Source organism: Nannobrachium achirus (assembly GCF_963921795.1).
Source record: "Nannobrachium achirus genome assembly, chromosome: 23".
NCBI classification, from domain to species: domain Eukaryota; kingdom Metazoa; phylum Chordata; class Actinopteri; order Myctophiformes; family Myctophidae; genus Nannobrachium; species Nannobrachium achirus.
In genome coordinates, this window is record NC_137830.1 from 48,994,252 (window position 1) to 49,020,071 (window position 25,820).

General features: G+C 42.1%; 1 protein-coding gene across 1 annotated transcript in view; it reads left to right on the forward strand.

The window, feature by feature from the left end:
- apaf1 (apoptotic peptidase activating factor 1) overlaps positions 1-25,820 on the forward strand; it is a gene marked incomplete at its 3' end in the record, with an annotated part of 219,706 nt that overhangs the window by 42,351 nt on the left and 151,535 nt on the right. The window contains exons 18-22 of the mRNA XM_080754411.1: positions 1,285-1,413; positions 3,364-3,489; positions 6,454-6,573; positions 7,906-8,031; positions 20,879-21,004. Of these exons, the coding sequence (XP_080610537.1) occupies positions 1,285-1,413; positions 3,364-3,489; positions 6,454-6,573; positions 7,906-8,031; positions 20,879-21,004 (627 nt within the window). The remainder of the gene's footprint in view (positions 1-1,284; positions 1,414-3,363; positions 3,490-6,453; positions 6,574-7,905; positions 8,032-20,878; positions 21,005-25,820) is intronic.

Here is a 25,820-nt window from a genome sequence, read left to right on the forward strand (position 1 = left end):
AGTGAAAACAGCAGATCTACAAGCACACAACGCCCGTTGTGTGCTTGTAGATCGGCTTGTAGGGCCGACACTTTGTTTACATCCTAATCTATAAACTAGAATATCTGACAATGGCCAACATGATTATTTTATCATTATTTTACGCTTTTTGTGGTCATTTTTGAATAGAAACACATATATGAAGCTTATCTTTTAAAAAATACAAAAATACAAAATACAAAACAAACGGTTTTGGACATACAAGGTTTCCACCTGACAACGACAAAATATAACTCATGTAATTGGCCCACTGGCTTGTCACTTGTCATGATCTGAAATGGCAAATCTTTGAGTAGCAGCAGCGCTATAGAGAGATCTCTCTCTATAGCGCGCAATGAGGGCCTCTCCAACTCTTTTTCCCCGGCTGAATCAGGGGCCCAGCACGTCCCTGCTTGTAGTGCATATTTATTCCTTGAATCCAATGCGCTTAACAACTATCGCTTTTTCATTTTGAGGTTTAGTGTCTCAAGGGGACACAAAGATGAAAGTGGTTAAAAGTTGAGGCCATTCTCTCCCTGACATGTGGGTGTGTTGTAACAAGCGTGTCCTCTCTGTCTGTGGGCCAGGTGTTTGCAGGGATGGAATTATATGAACATTACCGTATTTTCCGGACTATAAGGCGCGTTTAAAAGCCTTTAATTTTCTAAAAAAATACAGTGCGCCTTATAGTCCAGTGCGCCTTATATATGGATCATTCATTGACTTTGACATTCCCTTTAGCACAGCTCCATCTGTTGGATGCATAACGCAACGGTAGCGTCTATTATGTGCGCCTTATAGTCCGGTGCGCCTTATATATGAAAACAGTTAGAAAATAGACCATTCATTGACAGTGCACCTTATAGTCCGGTGCGCCTTATAGTCCGGAAAATACGGTACATATCGCGATTATTGTGACCAAAGAAATCGCGATTTACAATTTTATCGCGATAATCAAAAATATCCCAAACATCCATTATCCTGGGGCGAAGCTTTTGCCCAAAATATATCAGATCGACAAGCTCATTGTGTGCTTGTAGATCGGCTATTCTTTGGCAAACTGTATCAACTACGTCTATTATAAGTACGTTTTACCAATAGAGGGTTTAAATGGTACCGTATATGCACCTCGGCAAATAAAAGGTGAATCGATCCCAGTGCGTGACAGAGGACGATTTCACGATAAATGAAATCTCCACGATACGATTATCACGAGTGTTCTTTTATCAGGATAAACGATAATGTGGCTCATTGTCCCATCCCTAGGTGTTTGACGTGCAGACGCTGGACATGTTGTTGGAGATCAGGACCAGTCGTCTGAGCACGGTGCAGTACTGCCACGCCTGTCCCACCAGTAACCTGCTGGCCATCGCTCTGTCACACTACGCTGTGGAGGTACTGGACCACGCATGATGCATTCATTTGTCTTACTAGTGTATGTTTTAGTGAGGGAAAAAGTCTATTGTTTGGAAGAATCGTTCGGTTTGTGATACAAGCACCAAATTTTGCACAAAGTTTCCTCTGGGCCTACTTCTCCCAAAAAGCACGTTAGCCACTCAATTTATTTAAAAAAAGGTTGGGGTCCCATTGACTTTCTATACAGTAAAATAATACAAAAATAATTAACCCTGTTTTAAGTAGCATGTGAGGGGTCAAACTAGGGGTTTTTCATGATCCTGAATCCAATGCAAGCATTTGTTTTGCACGAAAAACATTCCTTGGGCTAAAAACGGCCCCCACACTGTGAAAAGTGATGACTCATCACTAAACCATAGTTTCGTGGGGCCTTCGTGGGGCAAAATTTGGTGCTTGTATCACAAAGTGAACGATTGTTTTACTAATTTCCCGGGCTATTTGTAGAGACAACAAAACACATTCTTCATTTTGATTTACCTTAAAGGGCCACTTCACCTCTGGGACAACCCTATCTTATTTTATTGTTGTTTGGGACACGATCAACACAATCCTGAGTTATTTTTTGTGTTCAGTCTGTTTTTTTTGATATTTTAGTATTCAGCATGTACTGGTGATGCGTTTTGCATCATCCAGTGATGCGTTTTGCATCAAAATGCATCACTAGCACATTGCTTAATGAAAATTAAATTGAATTCCACCACCAGGAGGGTTTTTACCCGGCTAGGATTGGCATAGTAGTCGCCGATACCAGCATTTCAGGCTGTATCGGCAGCTTTTACTGGTATCAGTATTGGAACACCTCGAGAGGTAAAAGCTCATCTATAGATCAGGGGTTTTCAAAGTGGGTGACGGGGCACCCTGGGGTGCCGTGACAGCAGTCCAGGGGAGCCGCGAGATCATTTGATAATATTTGGAATTTATTTGGACACTTGAAAAAATATTTAGTATCATTTTAAACTTGAAGTACAAAGTTATTTTCAGTCAGTTAAACCAAAATGGCTATTATCTCAACATTTTCCTCACAACATAATCACTAAAATATCATTACTGTCAGGCACACACCTCTGTCGCACAAAACTAGTGAAAACAGCCGATCTACAAGCACTGTGCTTGTAGATCTGCTGTTTTCACTAGTTTAGTACATTTTATAGATGATAAATACAAAACAAATGGTTTTGGACATACAAGGTTTCCACCCGCCCATGATGATATGCTATAAATATAAGGTGCTGGGAGTGAAAATTATAATGTAGGGGTGCCTCAGACTAAACAAATATTGATGGGGTGCCCTGAGACAAAAAAGTTTGGGAACCCCTGCTATAGATCAATGGTTCCCAAACTTTTTTGTCTCAGGGCACCCCATAAATATTTTTTTAATCCGAGGCACTAAATTATAATTTTCACTCCCAGCACCTTATATTTATAGCACATCGTTTTTGACGGGTGGAAACCTTGTATGTCCAGAAGCGTTCGTTTTGTATTTATCATCTATTAAATGATCTTATAGTGAAAACAGCAGATCTACAAGCACACAACGCCTCGCATCGCGAGGCGTTGTGTGCTTGTAGATCGGCTATTTTCACTAGTTTTGTGCGACAGTCTTGTACGATGAAGCAGGGCTTTGCTTTACCAAAAGACGTACACATTTGAAACTTGGAGATACGAGGTTTCTGCCCGACAGTGATTTAGTGATTATGTTGCGAGGAAAACGTTGAGATAATAGCCATTTTGGTTAGAACTGACTGAAAATAAAGTTTAGAATGATACTAAATATTTTTTCAAGTGTCCAAATAAATTCCAAATATTATCAAATTATCTCGCGGCACCCCTGGACTGCCGTCGCGGCACCCCAGGGTGCCCTGTCACCCACTTTGAAAACCCCTGCTATAGATAATGCTAGTAGCTGACATGTCTGTGTTTGCCTACCAGCTGTGGGACATTGAAAGCAACAAAAAGGTGGCTGACTGCAGCGGTCACCTCAGCTGGGTGTACGGCGTCCAGTTCTCTGCTGACGGTTCTCTGCTGCTGTCCTGCTCCGATGACCAGACTGTCAGGGTGAGTGATAAATGGTAAAATGGTAAATGGTGCATTTATATAGCACTTTTATCCAATCTATCTACATAGATTGTGCATTACATTCACCCATTCACACACACATTCATACACCGGTGGCGGAGGAAACCTAGCCTGGCGGGGCCCGACGTCATCTGCGTTCACTCACTCATTCCTTCCACAGTATAACGTCTGGACTTCCGTTGATTGGCAGCGAGTATACCGATTATTCTCTGATCGGAGCCAATCAGTGACTGCTTCCGCACTATGCTTCCGCACAACAAACGTAGTCTTCCTGACAACAAGTGAAAAGATTTCCCTGATTGGTCCATGTGTAGACGGTGACGTAGATGCATGCTGCAGGCTGCAGCATTTTCAAAACAACAATGGCTGCCCTCGCGATGCAAAAAGTGTAACAGTTAACGCTCTAACCATAAAACAAGCAATAAGTGCAGTTATTTCAGAGTTGGAATCAATTACAACAATTAAAAAGCAACACGGAGGATGCGCTAGTGGAGTTTATCGGCCGAAAAGACGTGTTTGTTTGCCGTTCTTCCGACTGGCTAAGAGATGGTGATTGGTTAGAGGAGTCTGTCTGTCAAGGCAAGTACTCCCGCCCACTTTTCATGCTGCCAATAGGCCAAAGGCCAGACGTTATACTGTGGAAGGAATGAACACAGATAACGTCGGGCCCCGCCAGGCTAGAGGAAACCATGCAAGGCACCAACCTGCTCACCAGGAGCAGCTAGGGGTTCAGAGTCTTGCTCAAGGACTCTTCGACATTAACTCAGGGGAGCCCGGATTCGAACTGGGAACCCTTCGGGAACCCTTCGTGCTCTAATAACGGTTTCTCTACCCCTGAGCTATGCTGCCACTGTGAGTTGAGTGTTGCTGTTTCAGTGTGCATCAGCAGGTCTCGCAGTTGCCTTAGCCATTTAGGCCTGGACGCAAATCTGCCTCGCTTTAGATTTGAACCACTTTAACCATTATTTTATGCTATTTTATAACTATTAGAAAATAGCAGATATACAAGCTCACGTTGCGAGCTTGTAGATCTGCTATCTTTGAAAAATCGCAAACATTTGTGCAAGTCTGTTCTTAACTCATACAGTGCCTATCCCGGACTAGTTCGGGATATTCGGGATCAAAAACAATTTTTTATTTGCTATTTTACTTACCCCGAGCTGCTTGGAGCAACGTGGGTGGTCCCGGCTCGCTAGCCGCTAGCCAGCAAGCCATTCTACTCTGTCCGACGATATATTCCATTGAAAATGGTTTAAAATAAAGTTTAGACCCCCCCAATGTTCACCCAATGTTCATTGTAGGCGGCGCGACGTATTCCAGGGTGCCTATCCCGAACTAGTCCGGGATATTTAATGAAATGAATAAAAATGATAAGAGGCCTTCTGAAGCCTGGCCTGATTTTTGTAGCTACTAGCCGAAAGCTAGCAACGTCCCGGCCAGACGTTATTTGCGAACGCAATCGCCAATCTCCGCCTAATCCAATGAAAGACCACATCTTTAAAGGCTTATATCTCTGGATTGTGTCATAGGGAAGCGGCGCAAGGTTTATTTACGGCGAAATCGCCCAAAAATTATCTTTTAGATGACAAAATGGGAATAGCCATTCTGTTAGCATCTTCATCCGGGACATTTCCATGCCGTGCATGAACGTGAGCACGTCAGGTCCTGGAAGGTGAAGTCCTGGAAGCTAAAGCGCTCGCCTATGAGAGATGCGCTGGCATTCTTTGGCCCCTAGAGGGCGCTGGCACTCAATGAGTTAAATGTCTTCTAAATCAGTGGTTCTCAAACTTTTTCATGGCAAGGACCCCCGAAATTACATGTATTTGGCCGCGGACCCCCATCTCAAAATATGTTGTTCCAGGGACCCCCAGAAGCAGAATTTGAGTCACAAATGTTCGCTTTTAAAAATAGATATATTCAAAGATGTGCACACATTTTCATGACTTTAAAAAAATAGCAGATCTACAATCTTACAGGAAGTCTCCAATTAACTGCTTTTATTCTTATCATTATTCAATAGTATTGTTATTATTTCACATCAATACCCGAAACTGCCTACATGAAAATATGGCAACATATTGGCAAAATTGTACAATGTTTGATTCTGATGATGGTTTAACCGTGAAGTTTAGATATGACTGTTGATATGCTGTGGGGCTGTCATTGTGGGGTTTTCCTTGTGATATCTACACTACAGTACAGCATATCGTCACTGTTGGGCAGAAACCTCGTAACTCCAAGTTTCAAATGTATACGTTTTTTCGCGAAGTAAAGCCCTGCATTAGACAAGGCCGTCGCACAAAAGTAGTGAAAACAGCACATCTACAAGCACACAACGCCTCGCACCACGAGGCGTTGTGTGCTTGTAGATCGGCTGTTTTAACTCATTCCCTGCTAGGCCCGATAGTCCAGAGAATATGCTAATGTCTCTCCCCGCCAGGCCCGATAGTCCCGAGAATTTCCCGTTTAAAAAAAAAAAAAAATGTTTTGACCCCCAAAAATTTTGTAGGCATGATGATCTACAAGCACACAACGCCTCGCACCGCGAGGCGTTGTGTGCTTGTAGATCGGCTGTTTTAACTAGTTTAGTTCACTTTCAGACTAACTAGTTTAGTTCACACCAGTCCTCCATGACCTCCGCTGGCTCCCTGTCAAACAACGGATCCACTTCAAAATATTATCTCTTATTGTATCTAGTTTTCTTTTTCTAATAAAGTTGTTGTTTTTACCTGCCACACACACACACATTTACACCATATTGTAAAGCGACTTTGAGTACTCAGAAAAGCGCTATATAAATTCCAGCTATTATTATTATTATTATTATTACTTTTTTTAATGATAAAAACGAACGGTTTTGGACACGCAGTACAAGGTTTTCACCCGACAACGACGATATGTAATAGTGTTTTCTCTCCGGCCCCGTGCTGTTTGACCCTGTAGTTGTGGGAGACTAAACGAGTGCACACCTCATCCGCCGTGTCCCTGAAGAGAGACTCTGACGTGATGTTCCACGGCAGCGACCTCACCGTGGCGGCGGCCGACAACCGCAACCGACTGCAGGTGAGATTCAGCGTTAGATCGATGGTTCTCAACCTGTGGGTCGGGATCCCCAGAAGTTATGCAAGAAGTTATGCAATAACGCGTAATGAGTGAAAATCTTGTGAAATAAAAATGTTGTCAACCAATCATCAAGGACAATGATGCACGAAAGAAGAAGAAGAGTGGCAAAAAAATACTTTCTGGCCTTGACAGCCCGTACATCCAGACAGAAAAGTCCTACCTGGTTGCATTAAACAACATTAAATTCACTTTGCCACTCACTTCATGCATGCGCATACCCTATTCATGGCCTGCCCACTCGGCATCCCCCTGGTGCTGAAGTCACGTTTTGAAAGGTAAAACCCTGCTAAAAGCCCATAGAGTTAACACAGAAATCGCAAATTTAATGCAATTTCCGAATAGTAAAGTATAAAATACGGCTAGCATGATCAAGAACACAAGATAGTAAAAGGCACAGAGCATTAACATTTACTTTACCGTTCGAAATAATGATTTGTTGGCTTTAAGTCCAGCTATTTCTGTATTAATTTCCCCTTCAAAACTGACGTCAGCACCAGGAAGTTGCTGAGAAATTTGCTGAGTGGGCGGGCCGTGAATAGGGCTAATTATAGGAAGCCACTCAATTTGGAGGAGGTGCTGTTTCCTATACCCATGATTGCTGTCTGCTGTTTGTAACAATGTTCTGCCCTGCATGCACTTTGTTACTGGCTGTTTTCCTAATTGATCTGACTGCACTGGCATTGTTTAGCTCCTTTGTACAGGAATTCTTGTACTTGTCTTTATGTCAGGGTCGGGCAACTTTGATGATGGTGAGGGCCACTATATTTCCACCTTCCCTCCAGAGGGCCACATTTGTCATTCTAGTATTGCATACAATGGAAGCAAAAATAGCAGATATACAAGATCTGCTTGTAGATCGGCTATTTTTGCTTCTTTTGAATTGGAATCCTGAATAATTTTTTTGTTATTTCTTAATTGGAATCCTGAAATGTAACATTTTGATTTAATTTCAAACGCATTTAGTTATATACTCATGTTACTTTATGAACCTAAATACAAATACATTGGACATAAAAAAATCCATTTTAATACTACTATACTTGTCATTAAGCTACTAATATAGACTGACGGAATTAAAGCAGGTGATGTTTGGAATTGTAACAGCTGAAATATAATAATATATCAGTATTCCGGTATTAACCTGAGGGCCGCATTAAGTGAAGTTGGGGGCCGCATGTGGCCCCCGGGCCGCCAGTTGCCCATGTATGCTTTATGTGGACATAAATAAACTTTTCAAATGTTTGTGTGTGTGTGTGCGTGTGTGTGTTTCAGGTGCGTGCTGGTCCTTCAGGAGCCGTGTTGTTCCAGTCTGAGGAGCAGCCGTCGAGGATTCGCTGCACGTGTCTCTGCAGACAGGCCTCCGCCGCGGCCCTGGGCCGCGAGGACGGGACAATACAGGTACCGCACGCACCCCACTGGTGGAAACACTACCCAAATGTTTTAGGCCTAGAATTATTTAATTATCCTGGGTGCCAGCCTGTTCGCTCCGTTCCGCGATTTGTTTTGTCTCTCCGCATCACAGTCTGGAAATGACTCAGTTGACTCGCATTTCTGAATGTCTGTTGTGACGTAGCGAGGTCGTTGCTGATTGGGTGTTGTTCCAACGAATCAGAGTAGGGTTAGGGGTAGCTACGTCATCAGCCAGCCAATACAGACTGGTGTGTTTGTCCCGCCCCGCACCACAGACCAATCAAGACCAAACTGATGCACACGGATTCCCTTGGTCCCCCGATGCATACGCCCCAGAGCCGAATGAGGCGTCTACCTTTCTATGACTATGATCAGATCACTTGGCCAGAAAGCTTTTTCAATGGAACGGATAGACATGTAGACAGCGATCTTTGGTGGTTTTGAAAAACCAATGCGGTTGGATTGACAATAATATCTGACCATAAAGACTCCCGAATCGGGAGATAATCGACTGCCAGGTCGAATGTATACACAACCTCATGGTGGCGCTAGAAGAGGGCCATGTGAAAAATCAGGGACGAAGGTTGTGGTTTGCCAGCCAAGGAGACAAGGAGTGTGTGCGCAAAGTTTGGCATGGATAGCGGCAACGGTGCCAGAGATAAGAGTAGGGCCAAAAGTGTGACATGGCGTGACGTGACGTGACGTGATTTGACATGACAGACGGAGGGACTGACAGCCGATGGAGGTTTTTCATAGTAACCTGACGGTCACAATCAATGTCACATTTGTTTGTATTATATATACATACATATACATGTTATTTTCAACCCAAACTAATGATAGGAGCATGACAGAAACCGTTACTTTTATTCTTGGAAAGAAGGGGAGCAGACATTTCCACAAATATTTTGTATTCTTTTTTATTCACATCACATCATTTTCAATTTATTCCTGGAATATCGGCAGAAATACAGCCACACACACAGCCATTTTCTGGGGTGGCATTGAATGTGTTAAGGCGTGCTGAATCCAAATATGCTGTATGCCCACGACTATGCTGAAACATAAAAGTGCCAATTTCATGCTTGTGTGTGTGTGTGTGTGTGTGTGTGTGTGTGTGTGTGTGTGTGTGTGTGTGTGTGTGTGTGTGTGTGTGTGTGTGTGTGTGTGTGTGTGTGTGTGTGTGTGTGTGTGTGTGTGTGTGGGGGGGGGGGTTCGTCCTGTCATTTTGTTCTGTTGCTGTTGGTAGTCATGGTTCTCATTTCCCACCTGATGTCATGTGGGAGTTCAGACTGCTCCAGACCATAATGAATAACTGATAACTTGCATAACGTATTCAGGCTAGGACTCAAATCTAAGATGTACAGGTCATCAGATATTGTATAGTCTGCTATGCATCCTCCAAAGATGATGATATGATCTCCCACCATGCAACAGCACATCCCACACATCGTACAGGGTCCATTCCCCTTGGGCTCAACCTGCTTCCAGGAGAAGGTCTCTGGACTGAAATTCCACAGATCATTGAAGCACTGGTTCTCATTCCAGCCACCAAATACGTACAGCTCTCCATTGTAGGCAAAGGCTGAATGACTTGAACGTTCTTCTGGGAGAAGCTGTGCAGAAAGTGTCTTCAGCCAGCAGTTGGTCTCGGTGTCAAACACAGTATTGTTGTTTAAGTTCCCCTGGCTCCCCCAGCCCCCAAATACAAATATCTTTGTTCCAATGATGGTGGCAGAGTGACATAGGGAAGCAGGTGGTTGAGTTCCTCTGGTGTTGATTAAAGACCAGACCATTATGGTGGTGTCCAACTTGTACATGTCATTAGTCAATCCAGTCAGCTGGTTGTCTCCTCCATACACATACATGACCTTCTGTAGGCCACAGGCTGAGTGTAACGTCCTTGCTTCGGGAATAGACCCAGAAATATTTGGTTTGAACCAGCTGTGGGTGTCAAAGGCATAAAGAACATTGCAGTAAGGACGCCCTCCCCAGATGTAGACCATTTCTTCTACCAGCACAGCTGTGTGGCCACAGCGCCTGGAGGGAACCTCAATGGGACCTTGTCCTCTTCCATTCATCACTGGGGGCAACTCCCTCCAACGCAAAGACAACATGTTGAAGATGTGGACTTCAATCTGATCCCTGTTGTTCAGGTAGTTGTAGTATCCTCCAAATGAGTACAGCTTGTGTCCAACTACCACAGCAGCATGGTAGGAAGTCTCAGGTCCTCCTTTCAGATGTATCGTCCAGTGAATCATTTCACACTCCAGCACCACTGTGAATCAGTGCAACAAATTTACAGGACAAGTCGTTAAAGAACAGTTCAATTAGTTGTAATAGTTGTTGAATGACATTTGGTTTATTGGATCGTTTACTTTTAAAGTTGGTTGTGATGACAATGTTGTGATGTCATGCGTGATGATCTAAGGCCCAAATATAGAAATACTTGAAATAAAAAATTGAAAAAATCAGATGGTGTTGTAGGAGTCCTAATAAGAGGAAAATGTAATGTTTTTTTTTCAAAAAAATGTTTTTTTAAGGTTTTATAGCCATAAATCATAAATCATAAATCATGCTCTAATTTACATATGGGGGATATTTTTCACAATAATAACATATGTACATGTTCTAGACATTCTAATGATCACCTAAAAAAATAGTACAGGCATTTTACTTATGTTTCTGTGAGGAATAGCTTCCATGAAAAAGTGTCAAAACTCTGGAATGTCAGCGGGTGTGGCGGGTGTGAATGTCAGCCACTGTGGGGGGTATTTATATGCAAATATTGTGGCCAATGGCATTGTAATACTAAACAATAGAATCCAATGCTGATGTTTAGGTGGTAGGGGGAGCTAAAATAAAATGATTTAAACCTTTTTTTGGATAAAAAATAAAAAAAAGTGGGCCTTAGAGGGTTAATTATGTAGGTATTTGGAATTTCACTCCATCCAGACTAGTACAGAGCCCTGGAGGATCCCAGTATGGAAGAGGGTTTAACTAAGACAGTGTTTCTCAACCAGTGTGCTGTTGGTGCCAACCAGGGGACCTTTGGTGTGCTCCTGAGAAGGGTCAAGTGTGCCCCTTGAAACTGCTTGAAAGCCAGTATCGTATTCAGCATTTTAAAAATGATTTAAACTAGTGAAAACAGCCGATCTACAAGCACACACCGCCTCGCGGTGCGAGGTGTTGTGTGCTTGTAGATCTGCTGTTTTCGCTACTGTTGTGCGACAGCCTTGTATGATGAAGCAGGGCTTTACTTTGCGAAGAAACGCACACATTTGAAACTTGCAGATACAAGGTTTCTTCCCGACAGTGACAATATTTACACCCCCGTATTATTTTGTTGTGCCCATGGATTCTTGGGACATGAAAAGTGTGCCCATGCAGAAAAAAGGTTGAGAAACACAGAACTAAGAGCTAGCCTCTTAGTTAAACCCTCTTCCTTACTGGATCCTGTCATGATTACACCCACATACATTGTGAATATTATGCAGCGTGGTAGTGACTTAACACCTGAGGCAGACTATGTCTTCCAAAAATCTGGCATCAGTCAGCTTAAATGTTTTATTGTTTATATTGCATTTCTTTTTTGTATTTTACCTATACTAGTAAGACACCTGAGGGTGACATGTGACCTCAGGGTGACATGCGCCAATTCTTGACCATCTGGCCAACCACAGCGTTTCTCTGACGATTCTAGTTGTTGTCATTCTGGGGGGAGTTTCACACTGACATCACTTCCTGTACAGAAGGATTACAGAAGGTCACTCAAGCGACAAGGTTTTTCAGGGTAAATGCGACCTTTGGTCGCAATTAATATCAGTTCCCTTTTTTATGTGTCGTTTTTTATTAGCCACCTGTTTCCGCGAGAATTTACTGTAGCATTATTTGCGGGACACTTCCGGTTAACAGCAGACATACAAGCTCACGTCGCGTCGCAGATGCAACCATTGTGAGCTTGTAGATCACTCTCGGCTGCGGCGCCGGAAGCTGCCTGCACATTCTGCACAATCTTAAATGAGTCTCTCTGTCTCTCTTTCTCCTCTTCCTTCCTATTGGAACGAGAGAGATTCTCTCTATTTCCATCCGTTCCCTGCTGACTCTGTCACTTGTTGTCTCAATGATAAATGGATGTTTGCTAGTCTCGCGTAGGCACGGAAATAGAAACGATGAGTGCGAGATAAAGCGGATGTGACGCAACCGCTCCCTTGGTGCAGTAGCAATAACATGTCCTACTGGAAGCGTTACGTCTCCTTTCAATATTTCTGGGGGCGTTATATTTCACCTTTCTCTGGTGTTATTGGTGTTACCTCCATGATGTTTTCAAACGTTTTCTTAAACTATACACCCATAACAAGAATAGGCCGCTCGAATGACTTTGTTTGCTGGCAGTCAATGGAGACCTAGTCTGCTTTGTAGTGCGTGCACGTGATTAGGTGTGTGTGTGTGTACGCGTGCACGCGCGTGTGTGTGAGAGAGAAAGAGATCATTTTTCATTGCAGGTTTTGCCTCCATACTTTTAGCTCTCTTAACGCGCAGTCGCGCACATGCGCGTACACACGCACGTACACACACAGAGAGACGGAGTCCCCAACTTAGGTGGCTATCTCCCGCAGGCAGCGAGTAGCTCTAATTAAGAGCTTCTAAAGGTTTAATGAACAAACCTTTTTAATTAGGCTTCTTCAGTGACCTCATTTGACATGGGGAAGCTGGGTCAAACTGGGACAAATTATGTTCAAGTAATCGTCGTTACTTAAAGGCAGTGGTGGAAAAAGTACTCACATTTTTTAGGACAACTTTGTTTTTTTTTACAAAAAGGGTTCATATTTTAGATTGCAATTAGAGAAAAGAAAAGATGACTGTTAAAACTTTTTCATTTCCTTCTTTCTATAGTTTTAGTGATTTTAGCGATTTGGATTTCAATGTGTGGGGGCATGTGTACAAGTGGCTAAATATATCTTTTTAGACACAATAAGCTGATGATTTCTTTATTGCTATTTACAGTAACACTTTGTGCCCCCATATAGTCAGGGGAACATAAGAAAATCTCCGAAGTAAATCGTTACCAAGAAATTTCTTCACCAATGTGTTTCTAAAGGTGTGTAATAATATGTACTAAAAGGTTGAAATTCAACTCCCGGGGGAAACCTCATAAAAAAACTGATTCGTATTTGTGTCCCATTAATTTACTATACAGGAAAAAAATACAAAAAATAAATCTGCATTCCGTGGGCTACAAATGGCCCCTACAAAACGGTGAAAAGTGATTATTCATCACTAAACCATCGTTTTGTGGGTCCGTTTTTAGCCCACGGAATGTTTTTCATGCAAAACAAATGCTTGCGATGGATTCAGCATCATGAAAAAATCCTAGTTTGACCCCTCACATGCTACTAAAAGCAGATTTATTTTTTGTATTTTTTCCCTGTATAGTAAATGAACTCATGGGATGCCCACGAGGTGTCTACACGCCTATCTCTCTGATGTCTCTGGAGGCCCACGACGCGTTGACGTGTTTACTGTATTTACAGTATTAACTTTAAATCTCACTGTTAGGTTGGGGCTACGCATGGATGTAGCCCATTAGCCGCTAGTCGCTTCGAGTCGACGCTGAGAGCATCGCGCGTCTGTTTTTCTCCATATACTCCAATGCATTTCCCCATCTTTAACGCCCTTTATCTCTGATGTTTGTTTTATGGCTAAAACTGTGGCGGGGTGCGGCAAAATGTCAACATTTTGAACAGTTATGATCAACACTGGTCCATACAGAAAGTTACACAACAACATCCTGTCTGCGCTCATGTGACCAAGTGACGTCATGACGCATGCATTGACGCAGCAGGGCCGGATTCAATACAATGGTGGTGGGCCTGGGCAGCGAGAGGGGATAAATGGGGCAATCCAGGGGCTTACAGTATTGTGTCTAAAAATACATATTTCGCCACTTGTACGCCCCACCCACTGAAATCAAAATAATTCAAATCTCTAAAACGATAGAAAGCAGTAAATGAAAACATTTTAACACTCATCTTTTCTTTTCTATAATTACAATTTAAAATATGAACCCTTGTTGTAAAAAAACAAAGTTGTCCTTTAAGTAAAAGTATCAATATACGGCACTGTAGAAATGTCTAGAAACACTCTAGCCATAAATCATAACTCTTGTAGGGGTCGCTTATATTGGGACGTTTACTCCCTACAAGAGTTCTAAAGGGGAGTCAGAACGCTCTTGCTGGTTGAGCCGCAACGTCCATATTCGGCTCAACACATGTACAAATCAATAAGGTGCTCACCGCATCGTCGAAACAGTTTTCTATCTACCGATGAGCCCAATCGTTAGCATGTGTTAGTCCATATGTTTCCAATAAATTAATGTTTACTCAAACTTCTCAGAGACTCGCGTTTCCTCGTCAGAATGCCTTCCGCCTTCAGAACTACAGAACGTACGAGCGAATGGCGACGGCGATCAACGTTACGTGATATGTTCGGCCATTTTTACCCAACAACAAGGAAAGCGATGAGACTCGGAGAAGTTTAAGTAAACATTAATTTAACCTACTTAATAAACTTGACCTTTCACTCTGTACTCCTTTTCCCACAACGCCTCGCAGCACAAGTCACTCCCCAGCTTAGTATTATAGTCAGGATCGTGAGTTTAGAACTTCACTTGGGCTATGCATGTTAAAAATACAGTAATGAACACTGGATAAACATATCCACCCAGTGACTTATATGAGATGCAGTATCTGACAGGCTACTTTTTTATGACCCAAATCGGATGCATTGAACACATCTCTCTCTCTCTCACTCTCTCTCTCTCTCTCTCTCTCTCTCTCTCTCTCTCTCTCTCTCTCTCTGTCTCTCAGTCCCTCAAACACCAACTCTCCCTGAAACTGCTGTTATTCCCCCCAGCTAACAGCAGGGGGAGCCCTTCACACGGCGTTGCGGGACCAGGCGCCACTGAGTGCAGCCTTTTGATATTGTGTGGTCTGTGGCTGATACAATTACACAAATACACCACTGAGAATTGCCCACACACAGTTCTGTCATTGCCTCTCCCTGGTGCATGTCTGGCATGCCAAACCTTTTCACTGTTCTGATGTGAAAACACAGAATAGGGCTGTCACAATTATAACATAATCGTCTAATCGCAATTATTTGACATAATCGTGATTATTTTTCATAATCGTTTCCATCTTCATATATATTTTTTAAAGTAAAACATGGTGGAAATAGCAGATCTACAAGCACAACGCGACGTGTTGTGAGCTTGTAGATCGGCTATTTCCAATATATTATCAATGTTCTTTTTTTAAGTATAAAGTTGTCAAATATGTCAGCCATTTCCTTGTATATTTAGCTTATGTGTCATATCTGCCATGTGCAACTTCAAAGCCTAAAAGCCAAACAGAAATGTAATTGTCAACGACAAAACACAATTAAATCGTTAATCGCAATTATTTGAGTGACAATTAATCGTCATGTAAAATGTCATAATCGTGACAGCCCCAACAGCACATTAAATAGGACTGGAGGTGAAAAGGGATGTAACAGAGGACTGTGCGTGTGTGTGTGTGTGTGTGTGTGTGTGTGCGTGCGTGTGTGTTAGGGATGAGACGATATGAAAATCTCATGTCACAATTATTGTGACCAAAGAAATTGCGATTTACGATATTATCACGATAATCAAAATATCCCCCACATGCATCATCCTGGGGCTGAACATTTGCGTTGCGTTGTGCTTGTAGATCGGCTATTGTTTTGCAAAGAGATTTGGTAGTGTGAAAAAAGACTGCATCAAGTATGTTATTTACATGCCCATTTGACCAGCCGGGAACACATTTTAGTTTATGGGAGGGGCTTACAGTACATGTACAGTATGTAGCAACATATTTGTTTTTGTAGGCTAATTTCTGATTTAGGCCTAACATAGGTCAGGCCTAAATGGGTTAAGAAATTATAGAGGGTTTAAATGGTACTGGATATGCAGCTGGATATGCCCCTGGCCTACAGCTCATATTATACACATACTGCTGCTTGGCCCCTGGCCTACAGCTCATATTATACACTGGCCTGCAGCTCATATTATACACTTGACACTTCTCCAGAGATGTAAATATGTTATGGTTTATTACCCGGTGACTTCACATAGCCATGCGCTACATGCTGTATGCAGGACACGTGCATGGATAGAAAATAACATTTTGGAGACATTTGGATTTGGAATCATTTGGATTAATACTTTATTCATTTATTTTGCAGTGTGATTTTCTTTTTTTCTTTTTAAACCAATTTAACCCTTAACTCTTCCCACGCTTTGAACGTTAACGTTCGCCCCATTTTTTACAGAACCTCGATGCCAATACGGCGCTCGTTCGGTTCGTTCGTCTGATGACTGTAAGCTGATGAGGGGTCGCGCGGCCGTCTACTGTAAACACATTTTCCGCGGTGATGGTGTAAAAAATCCATTATGCGTTAGATCAACGGAGAACAATTCACTTCCTTGTTGATTTCCTCCGGCTGTAAGGCTCTGTGGCCAGTGACTGGTCTTCTTCTTCTTCAACACATAACAGGCAAATTCACATTCATTCTCGCATGACGCCGCCCTCTGCTGCCTGGCAGACCAAAGTGCACTATTGCACAACCAAAAAAAATAAAAAAATAAAAATAAATGTCTGTCTGTCTATCTACTATAACGTCGCCAAGGTAAGCCGCTTTTTGATGGCGCCAGACCCAATAAATAAATAAATAATCTGGCAGTAGGAGAGTTAAGTTGCATCCCTATTTTTTGGAAAAATTGGACGGGGAAATTCCTGTAATTTGTCATATAAAACGGTAATTCACCATGGAACGGCATTGGGAATATCGTAAACAAGACGTTGGCGCGATGACACATGTGGTCGTAGTGTGTGTTTATCGACTATTTTATACATACTGTTGCTTGGCCCCTGGCCTACAGCTCATATTATACACATACTGCCGCTTGGCCCCTGGCCTACAGCTCATATTATACATACTGCTGCTTGGCCCCTGGCCTACAGCTCATATTATACATACTGCTGCTTGGCCCCTGGCCTACAGCTCTTATTATACACATATTGCTGCTTGGCCCCTGGCCTACAGCTCATATTATACATAATGCTGCTTGGCCCCTGGCCTACAGCTCTTATTATACACATATTGCTGCTTGGCCCCTGGCCTACAGCTCATATTATACATACTGCTGCTTGGCCCCTGGCCTACAGCTCATATTATACATACTGCTGCTTGGCCCCTGGCCTACAGCTCTTATTATACACATATTGCTGCTTGGCCCCTGGCCTACAGCTCTTATTATACACATATTGCTGCGTGGCCCCTGGCCTACAGCTCATATTATACATAATGCTGCTTGGCCCCTGGCCTACAGCTCATATTATACATACTGCTGCTTGGCCTCTGGCCTACAGCTCATATTAATACACTTGAAACTTCTCCACAGAGATCTCAATATTTTATGGTTTATTACCCGGTGACTTCACATGCTGTATGCAGGACACGTGCATGGATAGAAAATAACATTTTGGAGACATTTGGAGTAATTTGGATTATTACTTTATTTATTTATTTTGCAGTGTGATTTTTTTTTTTTTTTTTTACCAATTTAACCCTTGCATCCAGGGCAGGAATTTCATGGAGGTCATGGCCGCCGTTGCCCCTCAGTTTCGCCTTGTGCCCTTCAAAACAATGGCATGCCCTGAAATCTTAACTCCCCCAAGTCCCCATTTTTAAAACAATCCAGTGACTTTGATTGGTGCAGGGTTGAGCATGGATCAGATTGTAAATACCAGATTTTATCTATTTCACTGCAGATTAGGTTATCATCCCCAACCCTTAAATTCAACAAATTGTTTCAATTGACTAAAATCATTTTCTTCAGGAAAGTAATCCCTGCGACTGCCAACACTAACAAGGAAGTTGCAGTGCTAAATACATGGAATATAGTGGAGCACGCGTGCGGTATCAGCCTTGTTTTAAGTGATTTGCAAAACTTTCATATAGACAGGACGAAAAGGAGCGCTTCTCTGAACTTGTCATATAAAACGGTAATACATCCATGGAACGGCATTGGGAATATCGTAAACAAGACGTTGGCGCAATGATACATGTGGTCGTAGTGTGTGTTTGTCGACTATTTTACCATGGGACTCAGCCAATCACAATCAATCTGACTGGAACTATCCGTTTTAGTAAAAAACGAAATGAATATAATCTAGCGCAGTGGTTCTCAAACCTTTACATTTCAAGGTCTTCCGTTAACTCTGACAGTGTACAAATGGAACCAAATGAACCCTAACGGGTCCGTTTGGTTCCATTTGTATACTGTCAGAGTTACAGACTTGTATGGATACATTTAGACCCCCTAAAGCAGGGGTGGGCAACTTTGATGATGGAGAGGGCCACTATATTTTCACCCTCACTCCAGAGGGCCACAATGGATATACATAGAAAAAATAGCCGATCTACAAGCTCAAAACGCGTCGCAGGGTGACGCGTTTTGAGCTTGTTGATCCACTATTTTTGCTATTTTTTCATTGGAATCCCGAAAAGGAACTTTTTTTTTCTTTTTTTTAAAAATTTCAAATGCATTTATATGTTCTTACTTCTTATGTTAACTTTATGAACTTAAATACAAATACATTGGACATAAAAAAATACAATAACATTTTAATACTCATTTAGCTACTAATATAGACTGAAGTAATTAAAGCCGGTAATTTTTTCAGCTGAAATCAATAATATATCAGTAGTCCATTAACCTGCGGGGCCGCATTAAGCAAAGGTGGGGGCCGCATGTGGGCCCCGGGCCGCCAGTTGCCCATGTATGACCTAAAGGAACCTAGGGAGTCCCTGGAACCCACTTTGAGAGCCACTGATCTAGCGTCCTCTGCCAAATAGTTTGCTTGCCGTGGATTGGCGGCTTTAAATTGGTTAAGCCTCACCATTTTTCATTATCAGTTCATTCCTCCATTCAAGTCGTTAATCAAATGCGAGCATGCACTTTATTATTTATTTATTTGTTCTACTCTGAAGTATTTGATGTATGCGGAGTTCCCCTCATTAGGCGGGTTCAGTCAAAGTAATTTTAATTGCCATGGGACGGATCTATCAAGAGCTTAATGAGGGAAACGGAAGGCTTTTGTTTACTATTTAGAACCATAATCATAATTCATATCCATGTGCTCCATTATGATAACTATGTAAATTAAGCTTTTTATTCCCCACTAGTGTTCAATAAGTGAAATGATTTCAGTTTGTTAAACAACTCATCTCAGCTATTCAGCACCTTCTTTACTGCCAAAGACTTGATAGAAACTTTCTCTGAATAAATTCAGTGAATGTTTACCATCCCTTTAGGCCTTGTCTCGTCTGAGCGGGGATATCTACAGTAACATGTGAACATTTACGTTTTGTTTTCTTCTTCCAGATTGGTTTTCTTTCTGAATATCAAAGCAGTTTTGTTCTGCATCTCTCTGTAAACGTCTAGCCTTCGAACAGAGCTGTAAACGTGTCTCCACACCAAACAGCCTACAAGAAACGCTTTCCAACTCCTGGCAGACTGGCAGTCGGTGGCATTTAGTGGCAAACTTGGCATTTAAAAATCGGGCGATGGAAGATTGCATTCAGACGAGACGCACATGAGCCTGCAGCGCTAAGCTGGGGTGTTGCCAGGTTTGCTCATTATAAGTGACTTTGGTCTTGTTTTCCGTTAAACGTCTCTAGTCGCGGGTTGCCTTTGTTTGGGCTTGTTTCTGAAGTGTAGTCGCTTATTTGGCCTCGCTTTCAACATTCTTCTAGAAAATAGCTAATGTAATAGAGCTCAAGTGGTGAAACTTTTGGGCTTGTTTTCATAGACCTTTGGCAACCGCAGCAGTGGTGTTTCTCTTCTCTCATCAAAACAAAGCACAGCAGCGATATTACTATTTTGCTTTGGACTCGATTGGTATAGGAATTGAGAGTTGTCCACTCTACAGGAGTATGAAGTTGCCTCAAGTCTACCGACCGATTGCAAAAGACTGAGCAGGCTCCGTTTTCCATCGGCGGGTTCCGCCTCTTGCCGACAAGCTGCCGATTAGCTGCTGCAAAGAAACGGCTTTATCTCGGAATCTCCTTTTTTTTTTTTTTAACGCTTCGTTCACGGGGTTCGCCTCGATGGGGGTCCGTGGTCAAATACATATAATTCTAGGGGTCCTTGAGATTAAACACTTTTGAGCACCACGGATGAAGAAAAATATGTATTTCATTTTTTTCCCATGGGCATAGTTCTGCCGATTTAAATGAGCCTAATACGGAACTAAAACTTCCTATGTACGGCCGCTATTGCGCTGTTTTCCCCCCCGGCCGATCGCAAAAAGAATTGTTCTCCATTGGATCCCATTAATTTTCCCCTTTCGTTTTCTAAACTTAATTAACATTTTCATGAATACTGTATGGTTCCTATCGCTAGTTAAAAAATGCCTTTCAATCACCATCATATTCGTTTTGTCGAAATGTGGTCCAATTTATTTTAAAATAAATGATAAAGTTGCGGGGGGTGCGTGACCAACTAAACTGATACCAGCCGGCTGTGTTCTTCTTCGTGTGCTGTATTTCGGGAGGCTCCGACCACATTATCCCATATATCCCTGCGGTCACGTGACCGTTGGCAGCCAATAGCATCTCTGATGCCTTTACAATTCTATGATGGCGGCACCCATTCCAAGGGGTAGAAAAGGGCCATTTGCGCTGCATAGAAACCAATGGCTTCGCATCGTCCATATTTGTCTACAATCTATGGTTTTTCCTCCTGCAGGTGTTGGAGGTTCCAACAGGAGCAGTGCTGGCCACCCTGCTGGGTCACACCAAGACGGTCCTCCACTGTCTGTTCTGCCAGGACGGACGCTCGCTCATCAGCTCCTCAGAGGACACCACTATACGGGTAGGTTTGTTTTAATTGAATATCTATCTATTAAACGAGCAAACTCACGCTCTAACGCTCTAACGGCGCTTATCCACGTTTATCTATTCACTCGATTCAGCAACTGATCCCAAAGTTCACATGGTATTGGCCATTAGCATTATACCAAAGGTGACGGAGCCCGAATTTCATTTCTCCCAAATGAAAGCTTTTTCTTCCACTTCTATTCAACTCTACAGCCTGTTGTCAGGGTTACGGTCCATTCCTCCAGGCCATGGGATCTGTAGCCCCACACACACACACACACACACACACACACACACACACACACACACACACACACACACACACACACACACACACATCTCTCTCACAGTTAGGAATGTGCATGGTCTCCCTCTCTCTCTATCTCTCTCTCTCTCTCTCTCTCTCTCTCTCTCACACACACACACACACACGCTTTCACCAGGTGTGTTTTTTGATGTGTCTCATCTTCCAACGGGTATGAAAAAACTATGTGTAGCAAGCGCATACATCCCCATACTTCTATTCACCTAAATTTGCTGTTAAATTATTTGTATCCATCATAAATATACACTCCTCCATGGGCTGCTCCTTACATTATGATGCTCCCACATATTCTCACGCACGCACCAGTTACAGTAACTTTCCCCACAACCCACACTCTGCACATATTTTGGAGCACATATCTTCGAACGGGTAAGGTCTAGTTTTATTAGTCACAATGAACAACATCACATGTACAGTAGTCACATTTGCAGACCTGCCGACCTGCACACATTTTGCGTACAAAGCACGCATTTTTAGGTCTCTGTACGTAGGTGCGCAAACTCCTCTAACGGCTACGCGTTTTCGGGGGATGGCAGCAAAGCCTATTCACACTACACTGGTGTCGCCTGTGTGAGCGCCCGCATCCCATTCATTTCCAATGGAGAAAATGTGTTGCTCCGTGCCATGTAGTTGCATGGCGCTGGGGAACACTAGAACGGAAGCGATGCTCGTTTTGTCTGCAGAAGAAGAATGGCGGAGTCTGTTTTGTTTTGGTTTAGTTTCAGCATGCACGCATCGGATTTTACACAACGGCGATATTAATCAGATTCATTTATAAAGAAGATAATACGGAGAATGGCCGTGGTGTGTGAGTCGATGCAGTTGCACAGCGACTGTTCGCCCCTCAGTGCTGTCAACGAGTCTAACAGGTAGGCTAATAATACACTTTTAAAACCCTCCTCTGAGGTGAATTCACATGTCATAGCAGCCACGATGGTGAGAATTGGTGAAATCTCGTACTATGCCCTGCCTAACCTAAACCTATCTTCTGCCGTCACTGGTGAAAGAAAGGAGCGGCTCCGCCTGGAGCTGTTGTGTTGTGTATGAAGCATGTGTTATATACTTTGTCATACGACGGTGTTGCAGCGAGCAACCAGTCGGAAAATGTCAAAACGTGTGACCCAGGTCTTATTACAATGAACTGAAGCATACATTGGCCATGATTGGATAAAACACTGGGCTGCCTGTTCCACTTTAACTCTAAATGAATATGAATGAATGAATTAGGCCTATGTGTATTGTCAAAACGTTTAACAGTGAAATTATTTATCACCTGTGAGTATATGAAGACATTAATGGTTTATCAACAATGAGTAGCCTGCAGCCTATATGAATGAATATACAGACTAGGCTGTATGTGATCTATACACAATGTAGGCCTATATATCAATTAATAGATGGAATAGAAACCTACATGAGTTGGAATACTTTCAACTTCATGCAAATCATGCGCAAAAAATTGGTTTTATTTAGGCTGCTCAATTAACAAAGACAGGTTTATGTAAATACCCTACTTGACAATGAAAAGCTATTTTGCAATTCGAATAACATGATTATATTGATGTATGTTCATTCATAAAGTCACTGGTGATAGTTAGTATATTTTATTAAAGATTTGTCAACAATATTGCCAATGCAACATTACTGTATTGCCTGGTATTACTAGCCTACTTTTTCTCCGGACCAAATGGCATTTTTATTTAAAAGGTTGCTCTAAGTCAAGACATGCAATGTGCTACATTTCTGGTGTGACATTTCTTTAACATAAATGTAAAGGTCCCACCCAAAATATACGCTGTTTTGTGCGGGAAAACCGCAAAATTTGCACCGCGGGCGCTGGGCGTGTGTACTAAAAAAATAAAAAATAATCCCAGGGTTGGCAGGTCTGCATTTGAGATGCAGCACGGCACATTGATGATTTCAGACTCTGCGCTGGAGCTTGAGTCTGACATTGTCCCCGTTGTAAGAGATTTCAAAGGGGAGGGGATATAAAATGTGAAATTCCCAATCACAAGACATCTGGTGGGAGGGGTTGTGTTTGACTTGTGTACACAAAAAATTCTCCCCTCCCCAGTCAACCACAGGAAATAGCCGACACTTTGGAAGGCAATATCCCATCTTGTACTAATGTCCCTTGGTAGGCTATACCCAAATATGTTGGTGTGTATAAAAACATAGTTACTACACTTTGTAGGGCAGACTAGAGTTTCATTACATGACCTTTTGGTTTATATTTTACTTTCCAAAGTCAGAGTGCAGTGGTCTCCCATTACCTTTTTGAAATATCAAGGTCATTATAGTGAAATGTCATTGTGCCAAAGAAACATGTACACATCACGTGTGCTATTGATGGAGTCCACAGCTGTTATTACTTTTATTTAACTTTTAGTAATAACATATAAACAAAGGGGTTAGATCAGGCTTGTCAAACTCATTTTGGGGTGAGGGCCGCATTGGACGAAAGGTGACTTGATGAGGGCCGCAATGGTATAACCAGCCGCGGATCGGATGGCATGCACACTTGCGCTGTTTTTTTTTTTTTTTTTTTTTTTTCCTGTTGTCTCAGTCACTGCTATAGCTAGCAGTATATCATTTTCCAAATGGTGTTCATTATTAAGTAAAATAGCTACTTTCATTATTGGTGTTACAGTTGCAGCCTACAAGAAATTTGGTACGAGAAATGCTATTTGTTTAAGTGCCAATTAGAATAAATCATTTGATAATAGAATAATTATTTTTATTGTATTTTGAGTAATGAACAATAATGGAATATTCAGAAAATATCAGTGAATAATAAAACTTAATATTATTATTTTTCAAAGTTTTGAAAAATAAGTTATTTTCTTAACAACATTAATTTTCATGCCTAATGTGTGTAATCTTTGAGTAGAGTTCGGATATTGCAGGTATGTTCAGGTATATTCATAGCCAGACCCACCTTCCCCCCATTCCTAGCAATGCTGTCATCTTCAGAGAGAGAGATTGCTGATCACTTAACATTCCAATCAATCAACTCAATTGCCAGCACCTGGCGGCTGATTGAGGGGAGAGAAAGCTAGACTGCAGAGAGCATTAGTTGGTTACTTCTTTTAAAAAATCATAACTCTTGACAGGAATGGGCTAGAGACCTACTTTTTTTCCTAAATGCTCAGAAATGTATGCTCTACAAGCCTGGGGCCGGATTGAATCATCTCGCGGGCCGTATGTTTGACATCCCTGGGTTAGATAGATCAGGGATACACCTGCATATCCAGGTGATTTGCATTTGAATACACTCATCTTTATTACATATTAGGAAAAGAGGCAATGACCTCCAACTATAAAGGAGTGTAAACAACCGGAGTCTGCTACTCATACCTGTGTATTTGAGAGGGGGTTCTTTTGTGTAACAGAAAATGTAGATAATTTGGTGATAGTATGGTGTGGTGCTATTAGTCGCTAACAGTTGGCAGAAGGTCTATGGTGTCCTATATTTGTATGTGTACATGTGTAGAGCCATCAGGACAGTTTTGCCGAACCCCCAGCCAGACTGTCTGACTGTTCCCTAAGACACTTGTAGTAAGTGCAAGTAACCAAAGATGAAGTGTGCTACAAGCGTCTTGAACTAAGGCTAATATTTTACCAATAATATAAGAGTTATTTTCATTTAATATTCTGGCTGGATGTAAACATAATAAACTGTCAAAAGTGGTTCCTGCTCTCATCCTTGCCTCCCAAGTTGTATCGTTAAACTTTACAGGGCAGAACTTGGAAGTTTCAACCAAGGAATCAGATAAAGTAACCACACTGAATTGCAACACAGGTTTGTTTGCAGAGAAACAACACCATGCAAGTGTAGATTGCAAATCCATTGGTTTTTTGATTAGAATAAAAAGGAACCCGTTCACAGTGAACACAGGATATTTATACTGTTGTGTTGACTGGGAACCCGGCAGTGTTGATCAGAATTAATTCAGTTGTATTGTTCTGAAGGAATTTAGAGCAATCGTGTGCAAATGAAGTTTCTATAGGAACTTAAATGGCATTGAATGTGTCTTAATTAGGGATGCCCCGATCAGGGTTTTTTTGCTCCCGATCCGATACCGATCAAATATTATTGCTTCCGATTCGATCCCGATCTTTCCCGATCCGATCTTTTGGCAAGGCATTAAGAAGAAAAAAAAATTCTATTCATTCTATCACTTGGTTCTCAACCTTTTCAGGCCGTGACCCCCAAAATAATCATATTTTAACTGGGGACCCCCGACCCTGAAGAGTTGAGGAAGTATATTTTGTATAACACGGTTCTATTGTGAAAATAGCAGATCTACATGCTCACAACGCCTCGCAACGCGAGGAGTTGTGAGCATGTAGATCGGCTATTTTCACAATTTCTGGCTTTAATATTTGACAATTTGGCCAATGTTTAATTTGTCATTTTAGAGGTATTAAAAAGTCCTTAATTTTTCACTTTCGAAATGTGCAGATACCCTCTATACACTTAAAC